The 23826-nt window shown below is 36.1% G+C and overlaps 4 protein-coding genes and 1 pseudogene across 6 annotated transcripts; 2 read left to right on the top strand and 3 right to left on the bottom strand.

Annotated features, from left to right (window-relative positions):
* Positions 1 to 492: 492 nt before the first annotated feature.
* On the bottom strand, positions 493 to 3547 carry LOC144549176 (uncharacterized). Of its 2 annotated transcripts, none has more exons than XM_078297915.1 (8): positions 3314 to 3547; positions 2487 to 2734; positions 2233 to 2302; positions 2031 to 2086; positions 1322 to 1397; positions 1168 to 1204; positions 970 to 1084; positions 493 to 881 (listed from the first exon to the last, which is right to left on the bottom strand). In XM_078297915.1, the coding sequence occupies exons 1-8, from the start codon at positions 3338 to 3340 to the stop codon at positions 764 to 766; spliced, it is 747 nt and encodes a 248-aa protein (XP_078154041.1). In that variant the 5' UTR covers positions 3341 to 3547; the 3' UTR covers positions 493 to 763. The 2 variants fall into 2 exon arrangements, with proteins under 2 accessions (XP_078154041.1, XP_078154036.1); XM_078297910.1 differs by having other exon boundaries at positions 2487 to 2730.
* A 605-nt stretch (positions 3548 to 4152) lies between these two features.
* Positions 4153 to 5783, top strand: LOC144549168 (uncharacterized). The gene has a single exon (XM_078297903.1). The coding sequence runs from the start codon at positions 4202 to 4204 to the stop codon at positions 5600 to 5602; it is 1401 nt and encodes a 466-aa protein (XP_078154029.1). The 5' UTR covers positions 4153 to 4201; the 3' UTR covers positions 5603 to 5783.
* Positions 5784 to 6865: 1082 nt separating this feature from the next.
* Positions 6866 to 11632, bottom strand: LOC144571211 (acyl-acyl carrier protein thioesterase ATL3, chloroplastic-like; annotated as a pseudogene). The gene is made up of 8 exons (XR_013517423.1): positions 11484 to 11632; positions 11298 to 11398; positions 11063 to 11172; positions 10880 to 10975; positions 10164 to 10535; positions 9074 to 9822; positions 8021 to 8110; positions 6866 to 7269 (listed from the first exon to the last, which is right to left on the bottom strand). The product of XR_013517423.1 is annotated as an acyl-acyl carrier protein thioesterase ATL3, chloroplastic-like (transcript).
* Positions 11633 to 11794: 162 nt separating this feature from the next.
* On the top strand, positions 11795 to 14889 carry LOC144571195 (peroxisome biogenesis protein 19-1-like). The gene is made up of 4 exons (XM_078320477.1): positions 11795 to 11954; positions 12042 to 12430; positions 13270 to 13586; positions 14588 to 14889. Exons 1-4 carry the CDS (start codon positions 11909 to 11911, stop codon positions 14631 to 14633), a joined length of 798 nt encoding a protein of 265 aa, XP_078176603.1. The 5' UTR covers positions 11795 to 11908; the 3' UTR covers positions 14634 to 14889.
* Positions 14828 to 17183, bottom strand: PME5 (Pectin lyase-like superfamily protein). Its single transcript, XM_078320476.1, has 5 exons — positions 16766 to 17183; positions 16416 to 16605; positions 15917 to 16123; positions 15528 to 15766; positions 14828 to 15315 (listed from the first exon to the last, which is right to left on the bottom strand). Exons 1-5 carry the CDS (start codon positions 17011 to 17013, stop codon positions 15159 to 15161), a joined length of 1041 nt encoding a protein of 346 aa, XP_078176602.1. The 5' UTR covers positions 17014 to 17183; the 3' UTR covers positions 14828 to 15158.
* Between the last annotated feature and the right edge of the window lie 6643 nt (positions 17184 to 23826).

Here is a 23826-nt window from a genome sequence, read left to right as displayed (position 1 = left end):
ATCAATATATTTGCTTTAAGATTCGCACGGCCCATTAAGATTTAACGTAAATCTTTTGCACTCTCAAAGTCTCAATACTAAAATTTGCAGTCGTCTATTCGGATTGAGAAAAGTAAATATATAAAACCTTGATGTTCAATTTGGAGCAGGAATAACAATCAACTGTTGCTTATTATATAAATAATGTATTGTTGTTACCAAGATATATTCAACCACAACTACTTGTTACTAATTTAATGTTCCAGCTGCAATATACTTATTCCACAAATTACATTTTAATTTAGATGGGTTGAGAATATATGCTGCAAACATTGACTGTTTCAACCGTAATACACTACATAAATAATTAAACAAACAAATAAGCAAACATGATTAATTAGCAAACAATTGACACTGGGATTTGAATTAGCGATTAGAGTTAATTTTGATCATGTTGACCAACGTGTCCGCAAAGAAAAGGTGTTCCCAGTAGAAAAAAAAATTACTAAATGAATAAACAAATTATCAAACGTGCCCCCCCATGTACTGATACAAATGGGCTAACAGCAAAATAAAGTATAAAACTATACACAACTTTCAAAGCATACTGTAAAGACTAGCCTCCTCCGTATTAATCAAACTAATCCACAAAATACAGAGTTAAGAAATTACCAACAGCCAACTGAACTTGTAAAAAACTAAAAACACTTGAGACAATTTTCTTTATTCACAGTTCATCGTTAACATTTGGTGGTATTGCAATACCTTGGTTCAGTGCTACATTTCAACCTGATTTTATGGCAGCTACAATTTTTCTCTCTAATGTCAATACACCAATTCTCTTTGAGACCACATAGAGCACCACCATTGCAAATATGAGAAACCCTAGTACAAGTATAATCCTGAATACACCAAATAAAAAAAAGTAAAGAAATAACAAAGAAATACAAAATTTCCTTCTAAACATTAAGACTTGAATAGAAACTTCACCTGTCAATGACATCCTGACGTTTCATAGTAGAAAGCAAGCCGCGTGTGCGAGACAGCAAGGATCGGTGGCCTTTGTACTCACTCTCAGCCTTTTTCAATACGTTGCCCGATTCGTCTGAGTTTTGCATAGGAAAACATTGTTAATCATGAAAACCTATCATAGGCAACAAAACACAACTGGCAGGTTTATAAACATACCAAAAGTCGCCAAGGTACTTGCAGTCCGTTCTACCTCTTGAATTGGTCAATGAAAAGAACATGTAAATTAGATAAAATGGATACTTGAAATATTTTAATTATTATTTAGTGTCAAAATTAACTACTGAGATAAATTCCATATTGCTATAGTTACCTGAACCATCATTTGATGGGTACGACGTAGGCTCTCAGTAATACTTTCAGCAGCAGATGTCATGCCAGCTTTTGTCCTACCAATAAATAAGAGTATAAATTTGAGCATCAAGTCTTAACTACAGGTAGCAGATCCAAATAACAGTAATAGTAACTGATTTGGGTAATAATTTGATAAATTTGCTTAGCCAGAACCAGACATTTACTCTGACCACAGCACAACAAACAAAGTTGTTATTTGGTGGTACTGATATAGGGTTCAGTGGGTAAAGTTGCTACAGTAACAATTAATTATATCAAGGCGTGTTCTGCATTCAGAATGATCGTGTATCGAATCTGGTGCTATGTGGGGATTATTTGATAACCAGACATTTACTCTAACCACAGCACAACAAACAAAGTTGTTATTTGGTGGTACTGATATAGGGTTCAGTGGGTAAAGTTGCTGCAGTATGTGGGGATTGTTTGATAACCAATCAAATGCCAATTAAGGAAGATTTGTTAATTTCAAAAATTGTTTGATGGATGAAAAATCAGTTTTAAAAGTGCACCAAGTTCAACAAACAACCTACCTAAATCATAATTAACATACCCACAGATCAATATTTTTTTTTGGTAACTAGAGAGCCGTTTGTTGTGGTTGTATAATAAGGTTGTTGTTAATATAACCTATCCTATTAGAAAAAAAATAGAGAAAGCAAATAACATACTGTAAATTACGCCTTCGAACAGTAGACTCTTCGCCACCTCCCAAAAGAAGATCTCTCTATACATGATATACAGAAATTAAAAGAATTTCCAAGGACATCAAATCATTTAAATGACATGAGGATGTTTAGTACTGAGGCATACAACTCAATTTAAGGTTGAACTGTAAAAAGCCTCATATATTTGAAAATAACAGTCAATTACCTCTTGTTGAGCTGCTTTCTTGATATTTGCCTTGGCCTGAAAATTAGCATTTGTCAACCCCACATGCAACCTACAGTCATTCAAAACCCAATATGTTTAACATATATACGTCAGGTTGGATTAGGCGGCACCACCGCACCAGGGCAAGTTAATTCATGCAATGTTAAAAAGTAACAATTGATCTTTTATAGCCAGAATTAATAGAGAGATGAAAGTTTACGAAGAAAAAACAAGTAGCGAAATAAAGCACATACTTGTGGTACTGTTCCTTCCATATTTCCACTAAAGCTTGGCCAGACTGTACCTCCTCCATGGTCGGCAGCTGTTGCGCGAGCAAATCGAGCCTGAACTGCATTGATCGAAGTGAAGCGAGCCCATCCTGAGCCGCTCCATTCAGTCTAGGCAGTGCATTTGCCTCCTCTGTGCCTCTGCCAGATTTCCCACAGTTTTCAATCGCTCGGATTGTTTCTTGCAATTGAGAAACGGTTTCATCCCACTCTTTCTTGGAATTAAGAAAATAACTGTCAGTTATTTTCATAGGTAATTATCACATTAATTGATTCCATAGTCGGTAATATCATAATTTTTAAGACATACCATCCCAAACAAATCCAATTTAAAGACATAGCATAAAAAATTAGCAATTCGAGACAGTACCAATAGACACTAGGCAATGCTACCCGTTTAGTAATTGTCAGTGGCGAAGCTAGAAATTTTATTAGGAGTAAGCAAGCATAACTATATAAATAGTTGCAAAAAAAATTTAACATAATATAAAATTACATCATCAATTAAAATAAATAAGAAGTCAAGATAATAAAAATGAACATCAAAGGTTTCAACTAAGTCAAAAATTCATAACAAATATTCTTTTACATATCAAAAAACAAGAAATATATTAAGTTAGAAACAGGAACCAAAACCTAATAAAAACTGAAAATTAGGCAAATTCCTCTTTACAGGCAGATAGAAGACATAAACATGAGCATTTAGGTACAAACCTCATGTCATTCTGATTTTTCTACAATTAATACTGAAGTTTTGAAGTTCACTTTTAAAAATGTATATACTGGTATTGTACCTCTGGCACTTTTAATCTGTCTTGCATTCCACATACTGTTTGACACACCTAGAAAATCCAAAAAATAATGAAACTTCACTTCAGCAGCGTCTAGATCTTTAAGTCTATGAATTTCAGAAACTAAAAAGTAAAAACACTCAACTTGGAGTTGGTCTGGTTACTCTGCCCCGCTCACGGCAACAGTGAAGGAGGTGCTATGCGGATGCGGGAAGCGAAGACGGGCCGAGTCAGGGAGACGAGTAGAGATGACGTACTTTAGTTTGTTTTAGATCTGGAAAATAAATAAAAGAGATGGACTAGGAAGGAGACAAGCTTATGATATTTGGGCTTTACTAGGCTCAGTATGACATTTTGGGCTTTCTCTAAATTAAGCTTATGTTTTAATTTTCAATTCATGGGGGCCGACTGCCGAGGCCGACCGCTCTTAATTTGCTTCTCTTTGCCTCCTAATTTATAGCATATATGCAGTTGTACAATAGTTATATAGCATAGCAGTGGAATGGAATGGAAGTCATATGAAACAAAATTAAGATGAATTGGTGTTACAATTAAGTGAGTGAATAATGCGCACAAAGCAAAGCAGAGGATCCGGACTCTCAGGCCACCTTTGTCGCCATGTGCTCATTAGTGGTCAACCATGCTAAAATTAAGCGTTAATTTCTAACAAAATTCTAACAAGTGCATGTACTACCGAGTACAATTCATCATCCCCAAATTAGTCTCGACTAATCACTACCACACGAACCGTTAACTCACCGTTTTTACACAACTGTCACTAATTGCCTCTACAAATTAATCTCTCCCAACTTTCACATTCTCTTTCATGCACCACTACCTCTCATTGCATTCCTCTCCTCTCTCTCTCTTTCTCCTCATAATTAGCAATTAATGGATATAGCTATGAACCAATCCCAGCCTGATCATGATTATGCCTCCATAGATCCCCAACCCCACCCGCCTTCATTGAAGCTCCACATTTGCCGAGTTTGTGGTAAGGGCTTCACAAGCGGGTGTGCACTCGGAGGCCACATGCGTATCCATGGCATCCAAAAGGATTTGGACATTGAAGAGGAGGAGGATACCTTTACAGCAACCGACTCGGCTGACGGTTCAGGCCCGTACTCATCTGATTTGGGTTCTGGGCTTCCAAAGTTGAAGTACGCACTTCGCACCAATGGGGGTTGCTACAGGAATCACCATGCGATGTTCAGTTCATGGAATCCAATCCTGACTAGTGATCATGACCTCACTAACCAATCATCGAGTGATATCATCAATGATGATTCCAGGTGCCAGAGCAAGCGGTCTTGCATGGACCAGGCCCACTTCAAGCCTGGATACACTTTGACGGAAGATGAAGAAGTTGCGCAGAGTTTGGTGATGCTTTCTCGTGACGAGGGACTAACATATCCCAAGCCGTGGGCACTACCCCTGTTAAAACAAGTACTGGAGCCATCGTCTGGGCCATCGTGCCCAGTTGAAGCAGCAATTGTGGAGCAAGCAAGGCTAAAGTTGCCACTAATGGTACCTCCAATCAGGTTTCGGTCCATGGAGCAGATGACGGCCGTTACACCTGTCAAAGACCCAAAACCAGGCTCAGGTTATAGAAAGTTGTTCGAGTGCAAGTCTTGCAACAAAGTTTTCACATCACACCAGGCACTCGGTGGCCACCGCGCCAGCCATAGAAAGGTGAAGGGTTGCTCCTTAGCAAATGGCCTTACCGAAGATTCAAATAATGATCTATTGTACAGGACTGGTGCAACAAATATTACTGATGAGATAGACAACTCAATGGCAATTGTATTATCAGAACATGCACACGCCGCAACAACTGAGCCTGCAGGGAAGAAGAAAATGAAGATTCATGAGTGCACCATCTGCCACCGCTTGTTCCCCACCGGACAAGCACTTGGTGGCCACAAGCGCTGTCATTGGCTTGTGCAGAACAGCAATCAGCCGGCTTACCAACAACAGGTCACCACTGATCTTGGCCATGCAGGGATAGTTGCTCCTGTATTCTCTGGCTCAACTGAGATGCTCAATCTCTTCAAAGACCAGCCAAAGGAGCCGCTTACAGTCCAACCGACAATTAGCTCGGCGAACATGTCAGTGCTTGATTTAGGTCTAGTTACTATGAGTCCGAGGGATAATGTGGTCATCATAGAAGACGAGGTTGATAGTAAGAAGGTGAGGAATGAGAGGAAGAGAAAGTCGAGTGATGATAGATTAGCTGACTTGGGGCCCAATGGTTGGCTTCGGGTTGGGATCGGATCAAATGTGCTAGCTTAATTAGCTAGTGAATTAACAATAAATTGATCCACTATACATGGAATTAATTAACGATATATAATTGATCCTTTGTATAATAATTTTATTTTCGTACAACTAATGAAGGTGCCATATTCTTGTAATTGGTATATAAATGAGCAATTTTTGCTTAAGTGTATAGCCACAAGAAGTGGATACATATATAGCCACTGCGTGATCTCTTGTACCTTATATTTTATTTGATTATATCATCCCTCTAATCTTTATCAAACAATTCATTTTTGTGGAATGCATGTACGTACCTCGAGGCATGAATTAAGTCGTGAAAAACAGAACGCCTGAATTAAAGAACAGTTGGTAAACATTTACAGAGTATCAGGAAATCAAAAAAAAAAAAACCTACTCCTAGAGTAATTTACTATTATACAATTATGTACCTCCAATCTCACATGACAAGCTAATCAACAAATTTACTTTGCAGTTGTTTCGGGGAAAACATGGTTGCACATGATCCATTGATAGCTCTAAAAATAGAGTATGGAATGACAAGTACAAATATACCTCCCCTGACTACTTTGAAATAAGTCACTACCTGGATATCAAAAAAAGACTACTTTGAAATAAGGTAAAGCAATGTGACAACATAGCAAATCTTTGGTTGCTTCTATTTTAAACTCAGCACTAAACAGGATCAACCAACTGGCCTGACATGCCAGGAACAAAATAGAATATACAACAGACAAGTCTGGTATAAGGTTCTAGCCAGTTCTTGTATTTTGCTCTCAAGATCATACTAATTTTAGATGTTTTGTTTTTCCTCAATGTCAAGACTCACACAAGGACATGCAGGGACTTGCCACTGTGTGGTCTAGATGTTGGTTAAACAATCAAGTTGATTCCACTATTACCAGTATAAATTTAGCAAATGTCTTGTCATAAAGCGGCTACAAGACAACAACCATTGATGTATTGTTATCAAAGAAGATAGTAAGCTCATACAAAAGTTGAAACAAAAACCAGAGAAAACAAGCACGCATCAGCACAGGAACAGTAGGTGTCTACTAACAACACTTGAGCAATAAGCCCATTGTTTGGCCTGAATCATGGACCAAATATTTGACAAGCACTCAGATGCTATCATTTACAACTCTTGGTTACATCTAATACTGAAACTTTAATATTGAATGTATAAGCAAAAATTGCTTCACTTGTACATACTTTGGGTTAAGTTAAATATTTACTAAATGACACTGATAAATAGATTCAGAACAATTGACAATTAAATACAATGAAACTGATGCATATTTTATATATTTTTGGTAAATACAAAAAAAAAATAGTAGTTTTCTTCTTTCATCGGTACATAGGAACTGGTGATACTACTCAAATTTGTTAGTAGTTGCTAAAAGGGTAGAAAAAATTACAAAATTGCCAAAATTCCTTGATGAATACTTTTTGCATGAAATTATCTTATTCTTGTGATCTTCACACTCTCAAAAAGAGCTCCAAACCTAAATCGAACAATGAAACCATCTTATTCTTGCGATCTCTGCCACATTTGCTTTTGAAATTCTCATCACCAACCAATTTGATTTCTCACAAGCAGTTCCAATACTCGATGCACTAAACTAATCAGCTAACAGTGCCAGCATGAAACCTAGAAGAGCCTGCTATTTGCTTCGTGAGAACTGCAAAAGGGGCTCAATACTCAACTATTGAGTTTGTCCATGTAGAATAAGATGCCGAGGATTGAAATTCGAATTAATAATATCATGCTTTAAGGGCTCAAAGAAAGAAAAGTAGAAGAACAAAGATGACTCTTTAGTTAAAATTTTGAACCAATACATAAAATTTTATGGCAGTCCCTTTTCAAAAACTATCTTTTAGTTATTGTTACTATCGCACTTCTCTATTTATCTTTGGTTTAGAAAGCTCATGAGGATCAGCATATGTAAGTGTAAGAATTTAACCAAATTTTTCATTTTCTAAGCTTTGGTACTTAAGTTCCTAGAACTTCAATTTAGATCAACTCTTTCTACAGTTTCTTCAAAGAAAGACTAATGGTTTGTTTATCTACCTTATGTGTTGAATCCAACTATGCACTGCAGTAAAACAGAGATGAGAAAAGACCGACAACTAATTCATGCAAGTAACCCCTTCGCCTTGTTGGTTATTAAATTTCATTTAATTTAGTCAAAAGGTCAAAGAGTATCAGTGAATGTATTTATGTTTTCGAGATGGTTAATTGATACAGTTCACTAGGGTCATCTTGGATTGTGCAATCATACAGTGATTATTGTATAAATTAAATGATATTTAGTATGTCAAAGTCTATACAAGAAGGATGATGTCATTTGTACATAGAAGTAAAAATAGATAAGTGTAAAAGAAAGTGTAATAGAAAATTTTAAGATAAAATAGTTAGATAATATTCCTTACCTGCTTATCTTCAACAATGATGTTTCCTTGCACCCTTTTTAACTTCGCATTCTCTCCGGTTTCGTCAGAGAAAGACATCATCTGTTCTCACTTTTTACAGAAAACACCAAACATGAATTAATGATTCTTACTATATAGTTACTGCTAAAAATCTTGGAAGAATTTCATGTGTGCACCTTCCAAAACTCGAAATATCAAAGACATCTATTTCAAAACAGATTTGTCATGCATAAACTTGCAAAACTATCAAATATGGCAGATAATATTTGTTTTTAATTTCTTTTCACTTATTAATTCAAAAGTACAATTCAAGAAGACCCAGAAGGATGGAACCACTAGTTACAGTCCTTTAGTATAACATTATACACTAACTGGAGGTGTCCCTTGTTAGCATACAAGACACCGAAAAGTAGAAGACTTCGGGTGAAAGTTTGGCAAGCAACCACATTTTGGTGGCCTTGCAATGGTAACTGACAGAACAGCCAAAAAAAAAGCTAGACTTGTATCTTTTGGTGTGCGTGTCCTCAACTATTTTCCTAGTTCAAGGGGTTTACCACGTGGAATCATATCATCCCTTGTTTATATCGAGTTTCCCACTATCATTATCACTTTACTCATTACATACTCATCTGTTTATTAACACCTCTTCTCTGAAAATTATAGGGTACAGCGTTAGCAATACTAAAAATGTTCCCACAAAAGCAAAAGAAATATTTCATTGGGCTAAACTAATTTACATTAATGGTCTATGATTTCAATTGAAGACCACGCCTACCTAGAGAAAAGGCGAGAGATTTTGCTAATTCATGAATCACTTCTTAAATAAGTAAACTTTGTAGACCTTTTCTTAACTTTAATTACTGTATCACGCGCCAATCGCTTTGGATTGGACGGCTCTCATATGGAGACGTCATCCATTGTGATTGCTTAAAAGTGAAAGATATGCTTCAGGGTTAAGTGTGATAAGTATGAATACTCTTTTTTTCCATGCTTTAACATGATAAGAATGGTATAGATTTGTCTAATTTTAATCCTACAGTAAAAGAAAGATACCTCTACGGACTTATCTCTTCCTTTATAAAACTCCCAGCGCTCTTTCTTGTGGGCGCTTCACCCTCCGCCGCTTTGCAATGCTCTTCTATATAAACAGTACAACTCCATAGTTTCTGCACCAATCACAACTCCAGACATATATTAAAAAAATGATGTCTATCTTCTCTTGCAATCTCTGCCCACTCACCTTTGCCACTCAAGGCGAACTTGCTTCGCACGAGTTCATACACCACATTACCCCTGCATCCGCCTCCACTACCTACCAACCAAATCAGGGTAGTACAATTGCAGGGTCTAGTTCTGGAGTTGGGGGTAACCCATGGCAAATCGACCCCTTCGAAGTTTTCAATTCAGCATTCTCAACTGGGGATGAGGCAGTTATTGCTGCAAACACTATCTATTGGATGTCTCGAGATAGAAGGTATGCATTTGACTACAGTCAACCAATACACATCAAATTGGAGGCATCTGATGACCCACCAAGTGCTAAAAGACATTGTGGTGCCTCCAAGACTGTCCCATTGGTGCTGACAGCAACAAGAAGGCGAGTGTACCGCTGCGACGAATGCCCGATGGAATTTTCGTCTTATCATGCTCTGGGGGGCCATAAATCTGGCCACAGAAAGGCCGAAGCAAGATTGCGTGCTGCCGAAGCAAGGTCACATTCTGTCACTGCACAGCTCAATCAGATGCCACCGCAACCGCAGCCACAGCCACAAGAGGCCCCACCACCGGCACCACCACCTCCGCTGCAACCAAAGTATTTGTTCAATCTAAATGAGCCACCTCCGTAATAAGAGTCTAATTGACTGGTTGTAATTTGGATATTAGTGCAAATTTTAAGGGAGGCGGCTAAACAACAATATTAAGTAAACTTTTATATTTATCATTTTAGGAAAATCATAAGGACCTCATTTCTGCAAATGTAGTCTGTTGCGGATTTGTTTTAATTGTTTTTAGTTGTCATGTCGGTAGTAAATCTCTATTTTTTTTTTTTTATGGTTTATTGAGAATATCCAAATTTAGCCATTTAAAATACCAGTATAAGAGAAAGCCGGTTAGAAAGGCAAAGTGTGTACTGTTGCCAGACCTGTCACCATGGGCTAGAGGCTCTGGACAGGCTTTAGGTGATAGTTGCAATGTTGCCAGTCCTGTCACCATGGGCTAGAGGCTCTGGACAGGCATTAGGTGATAGTTTCAATGTTGCCAGACCTGTCATTGATTAAAAAATAATACAAAGTAAATGTATACAAATTTAAAATAAAAACATGGCCAGAGATGATCTCGCACGGCATTACCTGGTGAGTTTGTGGGTTCACAATTCTTCTTATATTCAAGCAAGGATCTTTTGTATGTTTCTGTCATGTTCTTTCTTTTGCTTATTGTAATAAGTATTAAATAGTTGTTTACAACTAACATTCACACATGCCTGCTCTTCCTCAAGTAAATTGGTTATGTTTCCCTGTCAATAATTAGATAGAAGGTATAAAGATGGACAAATTTTAAAACTATGGAAAAGCAATCATAGATGCTTGGTCTAACATCACAATTTAAAAAAGAAGATAAAAACAACAAGTATTATTTATAAAAGGAGTGCAACTCATAGGCATATTTCTATAACATCGCGGTCAGGTTCAGTCCAGAATGGTGATAAAAGGTACTGTTTGGTACTTGGGGCAAAACGAGAAGTGTATGGTATTTAGAATACCAGGCACAGGTTTTGTAATTTTGTATGAGATGCATTCAGCAGAGTGGTACTGCCATGTAAAGACTAGCCCACTAAACGATTGCTGATTACAGACGTACCGCTTGATCAGGAAGCCGGTAAATGAAATGCTCAACAAAAATACGTGCACCTGAGATGTTGACAACTCCGACTTTAACCACAAATTTGTCACGACTCTGAGAAAACAATTAAAAAACAGAAATATGTTAGCAACATATACTGGTATAGCAATGCCAGTAAGTCATTCTCATGCATGGCAAAACTGAGCCTAGAGTGGATAATCAAATAAATTGCTCAGAAAGCGCCATGGACTCGCCGCTGCGAGCAACTCCATCGCAACTAATCCCAATTGTCTCTAATAACTCGTGCCGACCTAACCAATTATTGGCACAGTGAAACTAATTAATTAATTAATAATAAGTGGAAGCGAGAAGTTTTAAGAAAAAAATGGAAGAGAGTACCAGCCAGACCCAGTAGTTGAATGAAACTGAAACACACCGTGCTGACAATAACTGGCATATATGGCATTATTGACAACCCCAAATTGGTCGAGTTCATAGTCACGTACTTGAAGTTGAACTTCGTAGAACTTGTTACTTCTGCAACAATCAATCCAATCAACACTTTTAGAGTCAGTTCAACTTCATTAACTGCTTTGTCACATCTTTATTTAAACAGATTTACCTTTTAGAGTCAGTCGAAGGAGAAACGGCGTGAAAAGATCGAGAGAAAGGTTTCGGAGCAAAGGAGAGAAGGGAGAGGATCTGCGGCGCAAGGTAGGTAACCATTTATTTATTTATTTTGGGTGTTGTGTAATACATTATACATGACATGAGATGACTGAGTAGAATGTGATCTGAGTCGTCAGTTTGAATCTGAAACGAATCTAAAGTAGATCCTTATGTGTAACAGTATTGTACTGAGTCCGGTACCTGAGGGGTAACTGGTAAGGAGTCTATCTATCCCCAGTCCACCTCCCTTCACGAATCACGAATCACGAATCACGACCAACAGGCAACAGGACAACACGTTCCTTAACTTCCAAGCAGAAGCCGCTCTCGCCTCCTTGGAAACTCTGCTCTCACCTCGTAATCGCCGTCGCTCCGTCCATGGCTGGTGGTGATCCCTCCGATGATCTCGACCAACTCCTCGACAGTATACCCCCTCCCCTCCCCTCCTCTATTAATTCTCACTTTCCACCTCTATTCTATTAATTCTTCTTAATTCTCATTTTCAATCCAGGTGCGCTCGATGATTTCAACAAACTCGATCTCACCACTCGCTCCACCTCTTCTCAGCCTTCTTCCTCGCGTGCAAAGAAGGTGACTTCGGGTATTTATAATTCCCCATCAGGCCCAACTGGCTTGGGGATGGGCCTACCAGACCCACGTGCTAAGAGAAAAGGCAAGCAGAGAGCCCCCCAGCCTATGCCACGTGGCTCGGCTAACTATGCTTCTGAGGCTCTCGAAAAGCTGACTCAGCAGACACGCGAGGCTGTTCGCGGACTGGAGACTGTTACAGCAGCTGGTGGAGGTGCCTCTGTTGGCCCAAGAGGAGGGGATATGGGATTAAATGATGAGGCCATGGTTGAGGAATTTGTCAAGCAATTCGAAGATCTTGCTGGTTCTCAGGTAATAATTCATATAATTTCAAATTGGTCTATATGATTAATTTCGTAAATTCATCTTTCGTCTATTTTGGTAAATTCAAATTGGTTTAGATGATTAATTTTTTCCTTGATTGAGAATTTGAGGGGTGGATGAATATTTTCTAATTGCTATGAATGAAGGATGTGAGTTCTCGGTTTTAGTGGCTATTAAAAATTTTGGAAATCCCATAATTGATTGTTAGATTCTTTTGATAGGCTACATTGAATGTTTAGGTCAATAACTTGGTACCAACAGATTCTACTTATCTAATACAAAATTTAACCAAAAAAATTAAGAATTCTCTTAGGTAGTGTTTGAAATGCACTTGTTCCAGACACCAACAAGTTTTAATCAAATACTTTTCCCACTGTGGCATCTTTTCTTAAACTATTATTTGTACTCAGTTATTACCAATATCAGGTCACCCCATACGACTCGTTCAATATGCTCTTATTGCTAATTGTATTGCTTCACGTGTATATATAAAGTTGTTCATCAGTTTATCTCGTAATCCATGGTCACTTTTGTAATATCAACCACGGGCATAGTTTCTTTGGATTTTGCATGCCTTATCCTGAAATATCTTATATTCATATTTCCAAAGAGAGCGCCAGCCAATGGCCGCATAAAATAAAAATCAACGCCAAAGCTAAATGCGATGTAAAAGAAAAATGGTATATGTGTAACAATAACTCAAACAGAAAGGTGTGTCATCATGAAGGAATCTAGACCAAACAATGTATTGTGCATCAGACCCCCCCCCCCTGTACATGCATTATATAATTTATGGAGATGCTAATTTTATTTTATGATTTGCATAGGACATGGAGTCGATTGTAGAAACGATGATGCAACAGCTCCTGTCAAAGGAGATACTGCATGAGCCAATGAAGGAGATAGCTCAGAAGTACCCAAAGTGGCTTGAGGAGCACAAGGAGAGCCTGAGCAAGGATGACTACCGCCGGTACACTCAGCAGTACCAGTTCATAGTGCGACTGAATGAGGTCTACGAGAATGACCCTGAGAACTTCACCAAGATTGTCGAGCTCATGCAAAAGATGCAAGAGTGCGGTCAACCACCCAATGATATCGTGCAGGAGATTGCACCTGATCTTGATCTTGCCACTTTGGGTCAATTGTAAGTTTATACATCTCTTGTTCTTAATTTTTTAGGTCTTGATAACATGTCTTTTGGGAGAACTTTTGTATGCACATCACAAAACAAAAACAAACAAAATGATATATAATGTGCAACTTTGCAAAATGAGAAATTACCTTACATAAAAATTACATAAAAATGATAAATAAGGTATTTTTCGCCTACACCCTTCTTACCTTACATAAAAATTACCTAAATATCACTCTTTTTTGTAAGTTCTTTGGGATTTGAACCTATTATATACTCTTATTTCCTTGCGATTATCCAGTGAGTTTTGAAGCATAGAAAAAACCCAAGCCGTAAAATTATCATGATTTTCTTAATATGGTGTCTGAATATTTGATCTTACTTTGGTCCTTGAAGATTGTATATTGGACTGATTTTGCCACTATCATTGTTTTCAATCTCCAATTGGATCAACATTATTGAGATGTGGCATTAAGAAATTGAACTGATGGTTGTGGAATAAGTCCAAAAGCTAGCATTTGACATGAGACTTGTAATTTTTGTAAGGACAGCCAAAGCACTATTAGTTACAATTAGTTACAATTATTTGCCAGTGAAAATAAAATAGTTCGCCTTTTGTTTTGATTTATTCCTGTATTTAAATTTTTCTGTATGATGTATGTGAGATGTTTCACATTGCAATTGCAATGATCCTGGCAGCTACTGCCATGGAATTTCAAAAAAAAAATAATAATAATAATAAAATAGTTCAAATACGTCCAATTAAGGTCAAGTTTTACACCTCTTTTGCTTGTCACTTGATAAAAGGGAGAGGAAAATAAAAGGGTTCTTTGAAATGCTGTTAAAGTTTTATTTAACAGAGAAATAAACTCTTTAGTGGACCACTGGACCTTTTAAATTACAAAGATTTGTCCAAAATTTTTGGAGACATAATTATCAGATACGCTTTAGCTAATGCATTATAAAGAGGAAGAGAAATTTACTTGTCATAATAAATAGTTTTTGTTATACAGGTCGCCTGAGATGCTAGAGGGTGCACCAAATTGTTGTATAATGTGAAGATTAGTTTATCAGAAAACTTCTGTTCCTGCACTAAATTTTGAAAATAATTTAATAATGTGTTTGTAATGTTACTATTTTTCTGTTTCAAAATACCTTTTCTTTCCATTATTTTTTCCTTCATTTGTTGTTGACTCTAAAAAAATGAATGGCCTTGTAATCATAGTTTACAATTATTTGGAGGTGGTGCTTTATTTATTTATTTATTTATCACTATAGCCTACAGATGGGAATTTCTTTGCTTGTTTCTCCATACTACTAGGAAGATGCACTTGATGTATTGCATTGAAATTGATACATGTACTCTTGAATCTAATTAATTGTATAATACATGCTGAGAGAAACAAATTAATATGAACTTGTTACATTCCAATTGATCACAAAAGAATCTGTACTCTTATTACATTGATTTGATATAATACTTTATTCTCTTTCCTGTAACAGTGTAAGGTATTAATTGAATGAAAAAAATAATCTGAAGTTTGTTAACCCTCGACAGATGAAATTATTACTTTTTCAGTGTATTTAGGCATCATTTGGACCCAACCAGTGTCTTCCATTGACAAAACTCTTCACTAGAAAAGGGCGAGCCGTTGGGAAATCCAGCTCTCGGGCCCATGAAACACCACGAACAGACACTGAACCTGGGCCCCAACATTTGTATACTCCGAAAAATGCAGTCCTGCAAAAATTAACATAATTTTTCAAAATTTCCATTTCAAATAACCCCAAGATTAGATACTACCAACTTTTATTCCTGATGAATTTTGTTTTTACTCTAATTTCGTTCCCGTTTAAATAAGAAAAAAATAAATAAATAGGAGTCACATATGTAAAAGATTAATGAATTCGAACCTCTTTAAATGTGTCAGGGGAGAAAGAAATTAAACTTACAAGCTCTTGTTGCTATTATGGTCCCAATCATCCCAGCCACCAGGAGCTATCAGGTTGTCAAAGTATGTATACGCGTACACAATTCTAGAATACTGGCCCATGGCACGGCCAACGTACAGCCGGCCAGTACCAGTCACCTTGCAATTTACAAAGGCGAAACCGGTGCGCTCGCATGGGTTATTTCTGCCCTGAGCTGCAATTGAACCATAACGGTTGGCTATAGAATGGAGCTGGCAATCCTGCATGCAGAGAATTAATGCATGACACCATTATGTCAGATAAATAAATAAAAATCTTTTTGAATCTGGAAAATTTATTATTTGAAGATAGTATTTGAGGAGAAAAAAAATGAAAGAACTTGCTAAGATTTGAGTCATATATAATTTTACCTTGTACATGGATCTGCCATTACCAAAGATAAAATCTATAGATCCCTCGATGTAGCAATCTTTGAAGTAGTGTCGGCCAGCGTCATCACAAAGTGTGTCCTGTGCTCCATAGAAGCCGCACCCCAAAAAGTACGCCTTATCTCCTGAGATTCTGAATGCCACCGCTTGCCATCCTTGCATACCCGGCATAGGTGCTGGAGCTGTGTTCTATATTTCAGTGTTATATAATACATACAGATTCAATTAGATCATATAATTAATACTTGTCCTCAGACTCCATGTGCACTTCGGTTCACTTGTAAATGTTTTTTTCCTTTTTCTCACAAATTAAGGGAACAAAGATTTTATACCATATGACTCATCAAATTTTCATATAAGAATTTGAAAAATAAATCATAATGAGAACTGATTAACCTTTGACTTTGAGTTCATTCTGATTTTTGACTTGGTGTCGGGCACCAATTCGGCCAAGGTGAGAAATGGTACACTGAAAACATACCTTGAAGCTGATATTCCTAGCAATAAAATAATTAGCCAGAACTGTTACGGATGCTGAATTGTAGGTCCGGAGCTGCTGCCCGTTGGGCCCACGGTCACTCGCACGATCGTGCCATTCAACTGTTGTCACATCTCGTCCTGCTCCTTGGAATGTAATGTACGGTTTTGTGGCTGGCACTAGCACCTTCTCTCTAAAGCCATTCAACAAAGATAATAAGAACTTAAAAAGTGCTTTCTTACACATCAAATAGAAAATTTATAATTTAGAAGGATGAATATATATATTCAAAAAAAAAGAAAAATGCTGGCATGAAAATATGTAGGAATATATCCATGTTGAGAGCAAAGTACATGTAAGAACCAGCATTGATATGAATGATATAGCGCTTTGTGTTGTTCTCCGGGATAGAATCAACTGCTTCTTGGATAGATAGAAAATCACCAGCTCCACTTGCATCAACTATAATTTCTTGTTGGCCAACTGGCCCGATCCAGGTATTGTTGTTCTTCTTGATATATGTTGCATTGTTGTCACAGGACGTTGAAAATGAAAATAGAAGTGTAAGTACAGAGAGGAAGAGCAAGTGTGAAGCCCCCATTTATGTGTGTTCTTCTATATCTAAGTGTATTAATTTGTGTTTGTGTGTGTTGTTTGTATAACAGAGGGATATAGAGAGAGAGAGAGAGAGACTGGATCGATTTATTAGTACAGAAGGAATTGGTGGTGCAACGGGAAAATGAATTGTATCTGGGGCTTTTAAAGAAGAGTTGGGAGGGATCTAATTAAGTCTAAGCCTCTAATTAATTAAGGTGTGTTATAGGAATAGGAGGGAGGGATGATGAGTCATGAGTATATATGATGATTGCATTAGAGAAGATATTGTTGGGATGCATATAAATGAGATTTTTGGCATGATATGTCTGCTCCAACGGTCGTGGGTTTCAATTCTCTCAAACTTCCGATCGATGTAGGAATTAAGTAAAATTGGAAATAAAGAGCCGGGCTGGGCTACTGATACCTAAAGTCTACAATAAGAGAATGACAGAACGTGGTAAAAGGTACTGTAACCATGTGACCTCTCTGAATACTAAAGCACAAGAATGGGGATCGAATTATTGTTACTTTGTTACTTGGGGGACCAATTAATCCCCGGTACAATTCAAACAAAGGTATGTACCACTACAAAGGTGAGGACTGAGGAGTGAGGAACTGAGGATGCATGCATATATGTTATTCCTTACTTTTATCTTTAGTTATAATTATAAAGGTTTAGAATAGAATAAAGTAAGAAGCATATATGCACTTTGTTTTGTTGTTTGGGTTAGTAATTAACAAAGTGACATTGGGATGAGATGAGATGAGAGAGGGTGATGATAAAGGATAAAGGCTTAACCCTTTCTATTCGTCTCTTTGTTGTTTAGGCTTTAGGGCCTTGGTTGGTGCAAATAAAGAATGCTACGTAGCCTTTTATCTCTAATCTTTGTTGCCTAGCTTGCGTCATGGGTACCTCGTGGGCCGTAACTTACAAAAAGGAATTTTAATTAGGCATCTTTTCTTCTCTTTTTTTTTTCTTTTTGTTTAAACTTTAAAGTGATACCTTGGTTTTCGTGTCCCTCCTTTGCAGATTAGTTTGTACTTTGCCTCCAATTAATAAAACGCAAATTAATTTATTCATAAACAAATGATAATTAAGGAATTAAATAACAGCTTCTGTAAATTTTATCAAGCTAGGTTAACAATTAGCTAGTATCATCATGACTTTTATGAAGCATTATTATGAAGCTAGCCTAAATATAATAATTAACAAGTTAAAGTTGGAGAGATGCAGAAAGCAACGGTCACATAAATATCAGATCAGATCAGATCGGATGAGAGATGGAAGGAAGTTGCATGGCACGTAGCGTATTGTATGCTAGTAGCAAATAGAGCCAACTCTTTCGTCGTCATTCGGATATAAATCGGGGGAAATCATTCATTTTTGCGCTCCCCTCCCCTCCTTTGGAGTAATATAAAATTAAATTAAAACGTTAGCTTCTGTCGGACCGAATTTTTTATTAATATCCAAATTTTATATTAAATTTAAAAAACTATCCGAATCATTTGATTTTTTCGAAAACTACCCATTCCGAAAAAAAAAATTCCGGAATTAAACTCTAAAAACCGGAAAAAAAATTTCCGGTTTTAGAGTCTGAAATTTTTTTTTCTGGAATTAGCTCCCAAATCCGGAAAAAAAATTTCCGGACTCGGGGTGGGCCTATATATTCGGTTCTGTTGATTGTTCATTCATCCCTCTCCTCTTCAATCACTATCATAGAGTTAAAGGTATTTTTTTTAATTTATTTATTTAAATATTTAAATTTAAATGGTTTAGAATAATATCCAAAAAAATTAGAAATTTAGAAAATTCTGTAGAATAATTTAGGAAATGTCAAATGGTCTAGAATGATTTAGAAAATTCCAAAATGGTGTAGAATAATGTCCAAAAGAATTTAAATGGTTTAGAATAATGTCCAAAAAAATTAGAAATTTAGAAAATTGTATAAAATAATTTAGGAAATACCGAATGGTCTAGAATAATTTAGAAAATTCCAAAATGGTGTAGAATAATGTCCAAAAAAATTAGAAATTTAGAAAATTGTGTAGAATAATTTAGGAAATACCAAAATGGTTTAGAATAATTTAGAAAATACCAAAATGGTGTAGAATAATTTAGAAAATACCAAAATGGTTTAGAATAATTTAGAAAATACCAAAATAGTCTCGGATATTTAGAAAATACCAAAATAGTGTAGAATAATTTAGAAAATACCAAAATGGTCTAGAATAGTTTAGAAAATAGCAAAATGGTGTAGAATAATTTAGAAAATAGCAAAAGGGTGGAATAATTTTATTTTAATTCAAAAATAGTATACAATAATTTAGAAAATACAAAAATGGTGTAGAATAATTTTGAAAATACCAAAATTGTCCAGAAAATTATCCTATTAATTTAAGAAATATTTTATTAATAAGAAAATGGTGTAGAATAATTTAGAAAAATTTAAGGTGATTTACAATATTGTTCGAATTTTGTAGTATGGCAGACCAAGTAAATAAGCATAGATTTAGCCCCTTGTTGTGGATAGTTCACGGCAATCATAGGGTATCTGAGGCATCTAAGGAAGTAAGCATTTATTTATTTCGTTTTTCATAACTCTGTAAGTAATCAAATTATATTGTAATTGATTTTTTTTCTTACTTTAGAGTAAGGATATTTTAACAGTGAGACATTATCGGCACAAATGCGAGTATGATGAGAGGTACGCACCCTATTTAATTCGAATGGGCTTATATCAGATTGCGACATTGCCTAATATCACCTCGATGCGGTCCTCATTCACGGACTTGTCGAGCGGTGGTGTCCGGAGACGCACACTTTTCATCTTCCCTTCGGAGAGATGACAGGTATTTAATTAATTGAAATTTTTTTTATTTGAATTTCTTACTGACAAGTTAAATAAATTACAGTTACTCTGGAGGATGTAAGTTGTCTGTGGGGTTTACCTATTACGGGGGATCCGGTAACGGGAATGACAGATTCGGCAAGTTTTCAAGGCCGGCTATATGAGTTGCTAGGTGTGAAAGATAATGAAGTAAAGGGGTTAATGAAAAAGAGGGGAACCGCAACTAGCGACATGCTGTTGGCCAAAAAAGCACTCCGTGAGCTCTTCAAAAAATTACCAACAAATGCGACTGATGAACAATTGAAGTGGTTAGTAATTTTTTTAGAAAACTATTCGTATTTGATATTTTAAATAAAGTACTCAGATTCTACAATTGACGATTAAGTATGTCCGTGGATTTCTCCTCGACATGCTAGGGAATACAATGTTTGCTGACAGTAGCGGGGACGGAATACCACTGTGGTATCTCGGCATGATTGAAAACTTGGACGAGCCGAGGAATTACAACTGGGGCGAAGCTGTTGTACTTGGGGGTTACCTTATCATATTTCATCATGACGATATCTCGAATATGATTTATAGAAGAGCATACATCCCTTCTAATGGTCTTATCAATCGCAAGGGCAACCATCTCTGCTGTAAGCTGACAATGATCAGTACGTGTTGTCGATACTGTGCACGTATGGGGAAGTGCTTGTTTGGTAATAATCTAAGATTCTGAAAGACCGTTCTGCTTCGCGCACACCTTAAATTTACAAAAAAACATCTCTGCACACCACCTCGTAACGTCTAGGTTCGCTTCTAAGAACCTTGCACTCACAATTATTTTCAAGATGAAACTCATTAATTGCTATCTTTAGAGCCATTTTCGACTCATAAACTACACCCTTAGCCAATGGATTATCGAATGTTTTTGGACCTGGCGAAAAAATCAACATTTGTAGGCCGAAAACCGGATATGTCATTGAAACTGTCAACTGGATGTGTCATATTTTCCCGACCAGTTATCGGGTACTGTGATTGACGGGATTGCATTTGACGGGACTGTGGTTGTGACTGGTTGGGCTGTCCGTTATCATCATCCGAACCCGACAACTCACCGGAGAGCATCTCATCTCCACTCGCCAAACTATCATAATCAATTGCATCCACAGGTACATGCGAATAATCACGTACATGTCTACGGACCACACTGGAACTGGGTCGAGATCTCATTGGTATATCCACAAAGTGCCGACCGGTACTAGGTCGGGATCTAACTGGTATTGGGTCTTGATCCACAGGATTCTGACTGGTACTGGGTCGGGCTATAACTGGTTGATCTACAGAGTTGCTACCGATACTGGGCCGGGGTCTCATTGTTCCATCCACAGAGTATCGACCGGTGCTAGGTCGGGATCTAACTGGTATTGGGTCGGGATCCACAGCATTCCGACTGGTACTGGGTCGGGATCGAGGTTCAGGTATATGACTGGTATAGTTCGGTTCCAATTCTACATATAACTCCAGAACCGGTAACCTTTGTAGAAAAGACGACACAATTTCTAAAATCATTTCGAATGATTGTTGGTTCATTACCGGTACTAATTGGTAGTCACGTTGGCCATCGGTGGACATGTTAAACCTGGCCTGGATTTCTAGCTTTGCATGGCTAGAATTGTATCCAATTAATTTATAAATCTCATTCACAAGATAATCAAAACTGTGGTTCACAGTTAGTGGTAATGAGTATTTAGCTCGGGTACTGTAATAGACCGCATCATCATTGTATTGGATTTTCCCTCCAATATAAATTTTCACACAAATAGTTGTCATTTTTAATTTCGATTGGTCTGGCAATTTCAAAAATAATAGCATATAAGTAATTAAAAATTGTGTTGCCATTAATAAAAATATTCTAGACAATTTTCAATATTCTATAATTATTCTACACTATTTTGGAATTTCATAAATTAATAGGTCAACATTCTAAACTATATTGGAATTTTTTAAATTATTCTAAACTATTTTGGAAAGTTGTAAACAATTCTAAATTTTCTGGACAATATTATAAAAAATAAAAAATATTTTGGAATGAAGTAATTAATTATAAATTAAATTAAAAATAATATAAAGAAAATAAAATTACCTCAATTGAAAATCGATCGATCAGACAGTCAAAGCTCCGTAAGGAATCCGAAAAGCAAAAAGTTCCTAAAACAATTCTAAATCATTTTAGAATTAATCAAAATTATTTCAGAATTAATAAAATTATTTTAGCATTAATAAAACTTTTAAAATTATTCTGCACCATTTTTAATTTTTTTCAATTAATATGACAATATTCAGAATTTAAATAATTTAAAATTAAATAGTTACATATTTAAAGAATTACAAATTAAATACTTTTAAATTTAAATTATAAATAAATTAAATTTAAATTATAAATAAATTAAATTTAAATTATGAATAAATTAAATTTAAAATATGAATAAATTAAATTTAAAATATGAATAAATTAAATTTAAATTATAAATAAATTAAATTATAAATTATAAATAATTAAAATTATAAATTATAAATAAATTTAAATATATATATTGCAAAAACACAATGAGTCGGCACATGTACGTATCATTTATGGATGGCTAACAAGTAACAAATTAATAGTTCGTTAGACATGTATACTCACGTACGCCGTGGTGTGTCTGAATTTCGTTACACATAATCTCAACTCAAACCATCAATTTCCACTTTCCAACAATAAGAATGAGATATTATTTTGAACAAGAGCATCTTGCTGCTTAATTTTCTTTTAGAATTTAGAATTAGATTTGCTTCTTTGGTTTATTGCTGAAAATTTTACGAAATAACCAATGATAAACACAACAAAATCAACAACTTTAAGAAATAAAAGATAACGCCTACAAAATCAAAAGAGAATAAGAAACCCTTACATAATATAAATTGAATTGCAATGAAGCAATCATTACAAATTTACAATAATTATATTCAGACATACAGCAACCTATTCTACACAGTACAACTTAATTTCCATACATATCGATCTGAACTGCATAATCTCATCACCACGTTTCGACACTCCTAAACATGGTAATATCATGTCGTGCCAAAACAAGTGTTGTATCTGAAATCAATATTGTTCGGCACGACACTTGTACCGAATATGTGCATTGGCATGACGCTTGCTAACGCAGCACGACACTTTTACAATTCACTACCCAGCCCAGTTTTTCTGAAGAAATTTGTAAAATTAAATGATCGCCCTCAAATCATGCTATTCTAATATGACTTAAATAAAACACAGTTTTCAAAACCACTTACAACATCAATGTCTCTGCTTTAAGATTCTTACTGCACTATAATTTGATCCGATTTATATTCAAATCCCATCTAATAATAATAATCCAAATTTGATCTAACATAAAGAGGATATAAAACTATTGTTGATTCAAAGTCTTACAACACCAAATCAATCTGATCCAAACCTGAATAACCTAAACTCCTAAAACTATTGCAAATAATTTGTAGCCAGACGATTCCAATCCGATCCAATCCCAAACATAATCACCAGATGTCCCAAATGCTCCATATCCAATTAAGACCCAAATCCAATCCGACCGAAAACTTGTCTGAGTTTTTATCTATATTTCTAGACTCTCAAGGGCCCTTTTTTTAAGGTTACAGCAACCAGACTATTGTACCATGAATTGTATCCTGGAATCAGTACTAGTACCAGCATGTCAAAAACAGAAGCAAAAGTTTTTCTAAATGTGAGCTCCAAATCCATTCAGAAAATATAACGAACGCAGATATTTTCTAAATCAAAACAATAGATCGAGATTTCTATCTCCAAATAGGCAAGATCCACTGGTATTCCCATGCCAACCCAACCGTTAACAAACCAAAAGGTTCCCCCTCACCACCCACACACACACACAATTTCCCCAGCAGTTGACCCAGTTATA

This window comes from Carex rostrata, chromosome 2 (genome assembly GCF_964058835.1).
Source record: "Carex rostrata chromosome 2, lpCarRost1.2, whole genome shotgun sequence".
Classification (NCBI taxonomy): Eukaryota; Viridiplantae; Streptophyta; class Magnoliopsida; order Poales; family Cyperaceae; genus Carex; species Carex rostrata.
Note: the sequence above shows the minus strand (reverse complement) of the source record. Positions and strands in the feature narration are given on the sequence as shown.

Coding starts and splice junctions, on each gene's coding strand:
- LOC144571195 (XM_078320477.1), top strand. CDS start 11,909: ATGGCTGGTGGTGATCCCTCCGATGATCTCGACCAACTCCTCGACA. Junction 11,955..12,041: donor TCTCGACCAACTCCTCGACA/GTATACCCCCTC, acceptor TTTTCAATCCAG/GTGCGCTCGATGATTTCAAC. Junction 12,431..13,269: donor AAGATCTTGCTGGTTCTCAG/GTAATAATTCAT, acceptor TGATTTGCATAG/GACATGGAGTCGATTGTAGA.
- PME5 (XM_078320476.1), bottom strand. CDS start 17,013: ATGGGGGCTTCACACTTGCTCTTCCTCTCTGTACTTACACTTCTATTT. Junction 15,767..15,916: donor ATGGCAGATCCATGTACAAG/GTAAAATTATAT, acceptor CTCTGCATGCAG/GATTGCCAGCTCCATTCTAT. Junction 15,316..15,527: donor CATAATAGCAACAAGAGCTT/GTAAGTTTAATT, acceptor TAATTTTTGCAG/GACTGCATTTTTCGGAGTAT.
- LOC144549168 (XM_078297903.1), top strand. CDS start 4,202: ATGGATATAGCTATGAACCAATCCCAGCCTGATCATGATTATGCCTCC.
- LOC144549176 (XM_078297910.1), bottom strand. CDS start 3,347: ATGTGGAATGCAAGACAGATTAAAAGTGCCAGAG. Junction 2,731..3,313: donor ACAGATTAAAAGTGCCAGAG/GTACAATACCAG, acceptor ATTCCAAGAAAG/AGTGGGATGAAACCGTTTCT. Junction 1,398..2,030: donor GTTCGAAGGCGTAATTTACA/GTATGTTATTTG, acceptor ATTTATTGGTAG/GACAAAAGCTGGCATGACAT.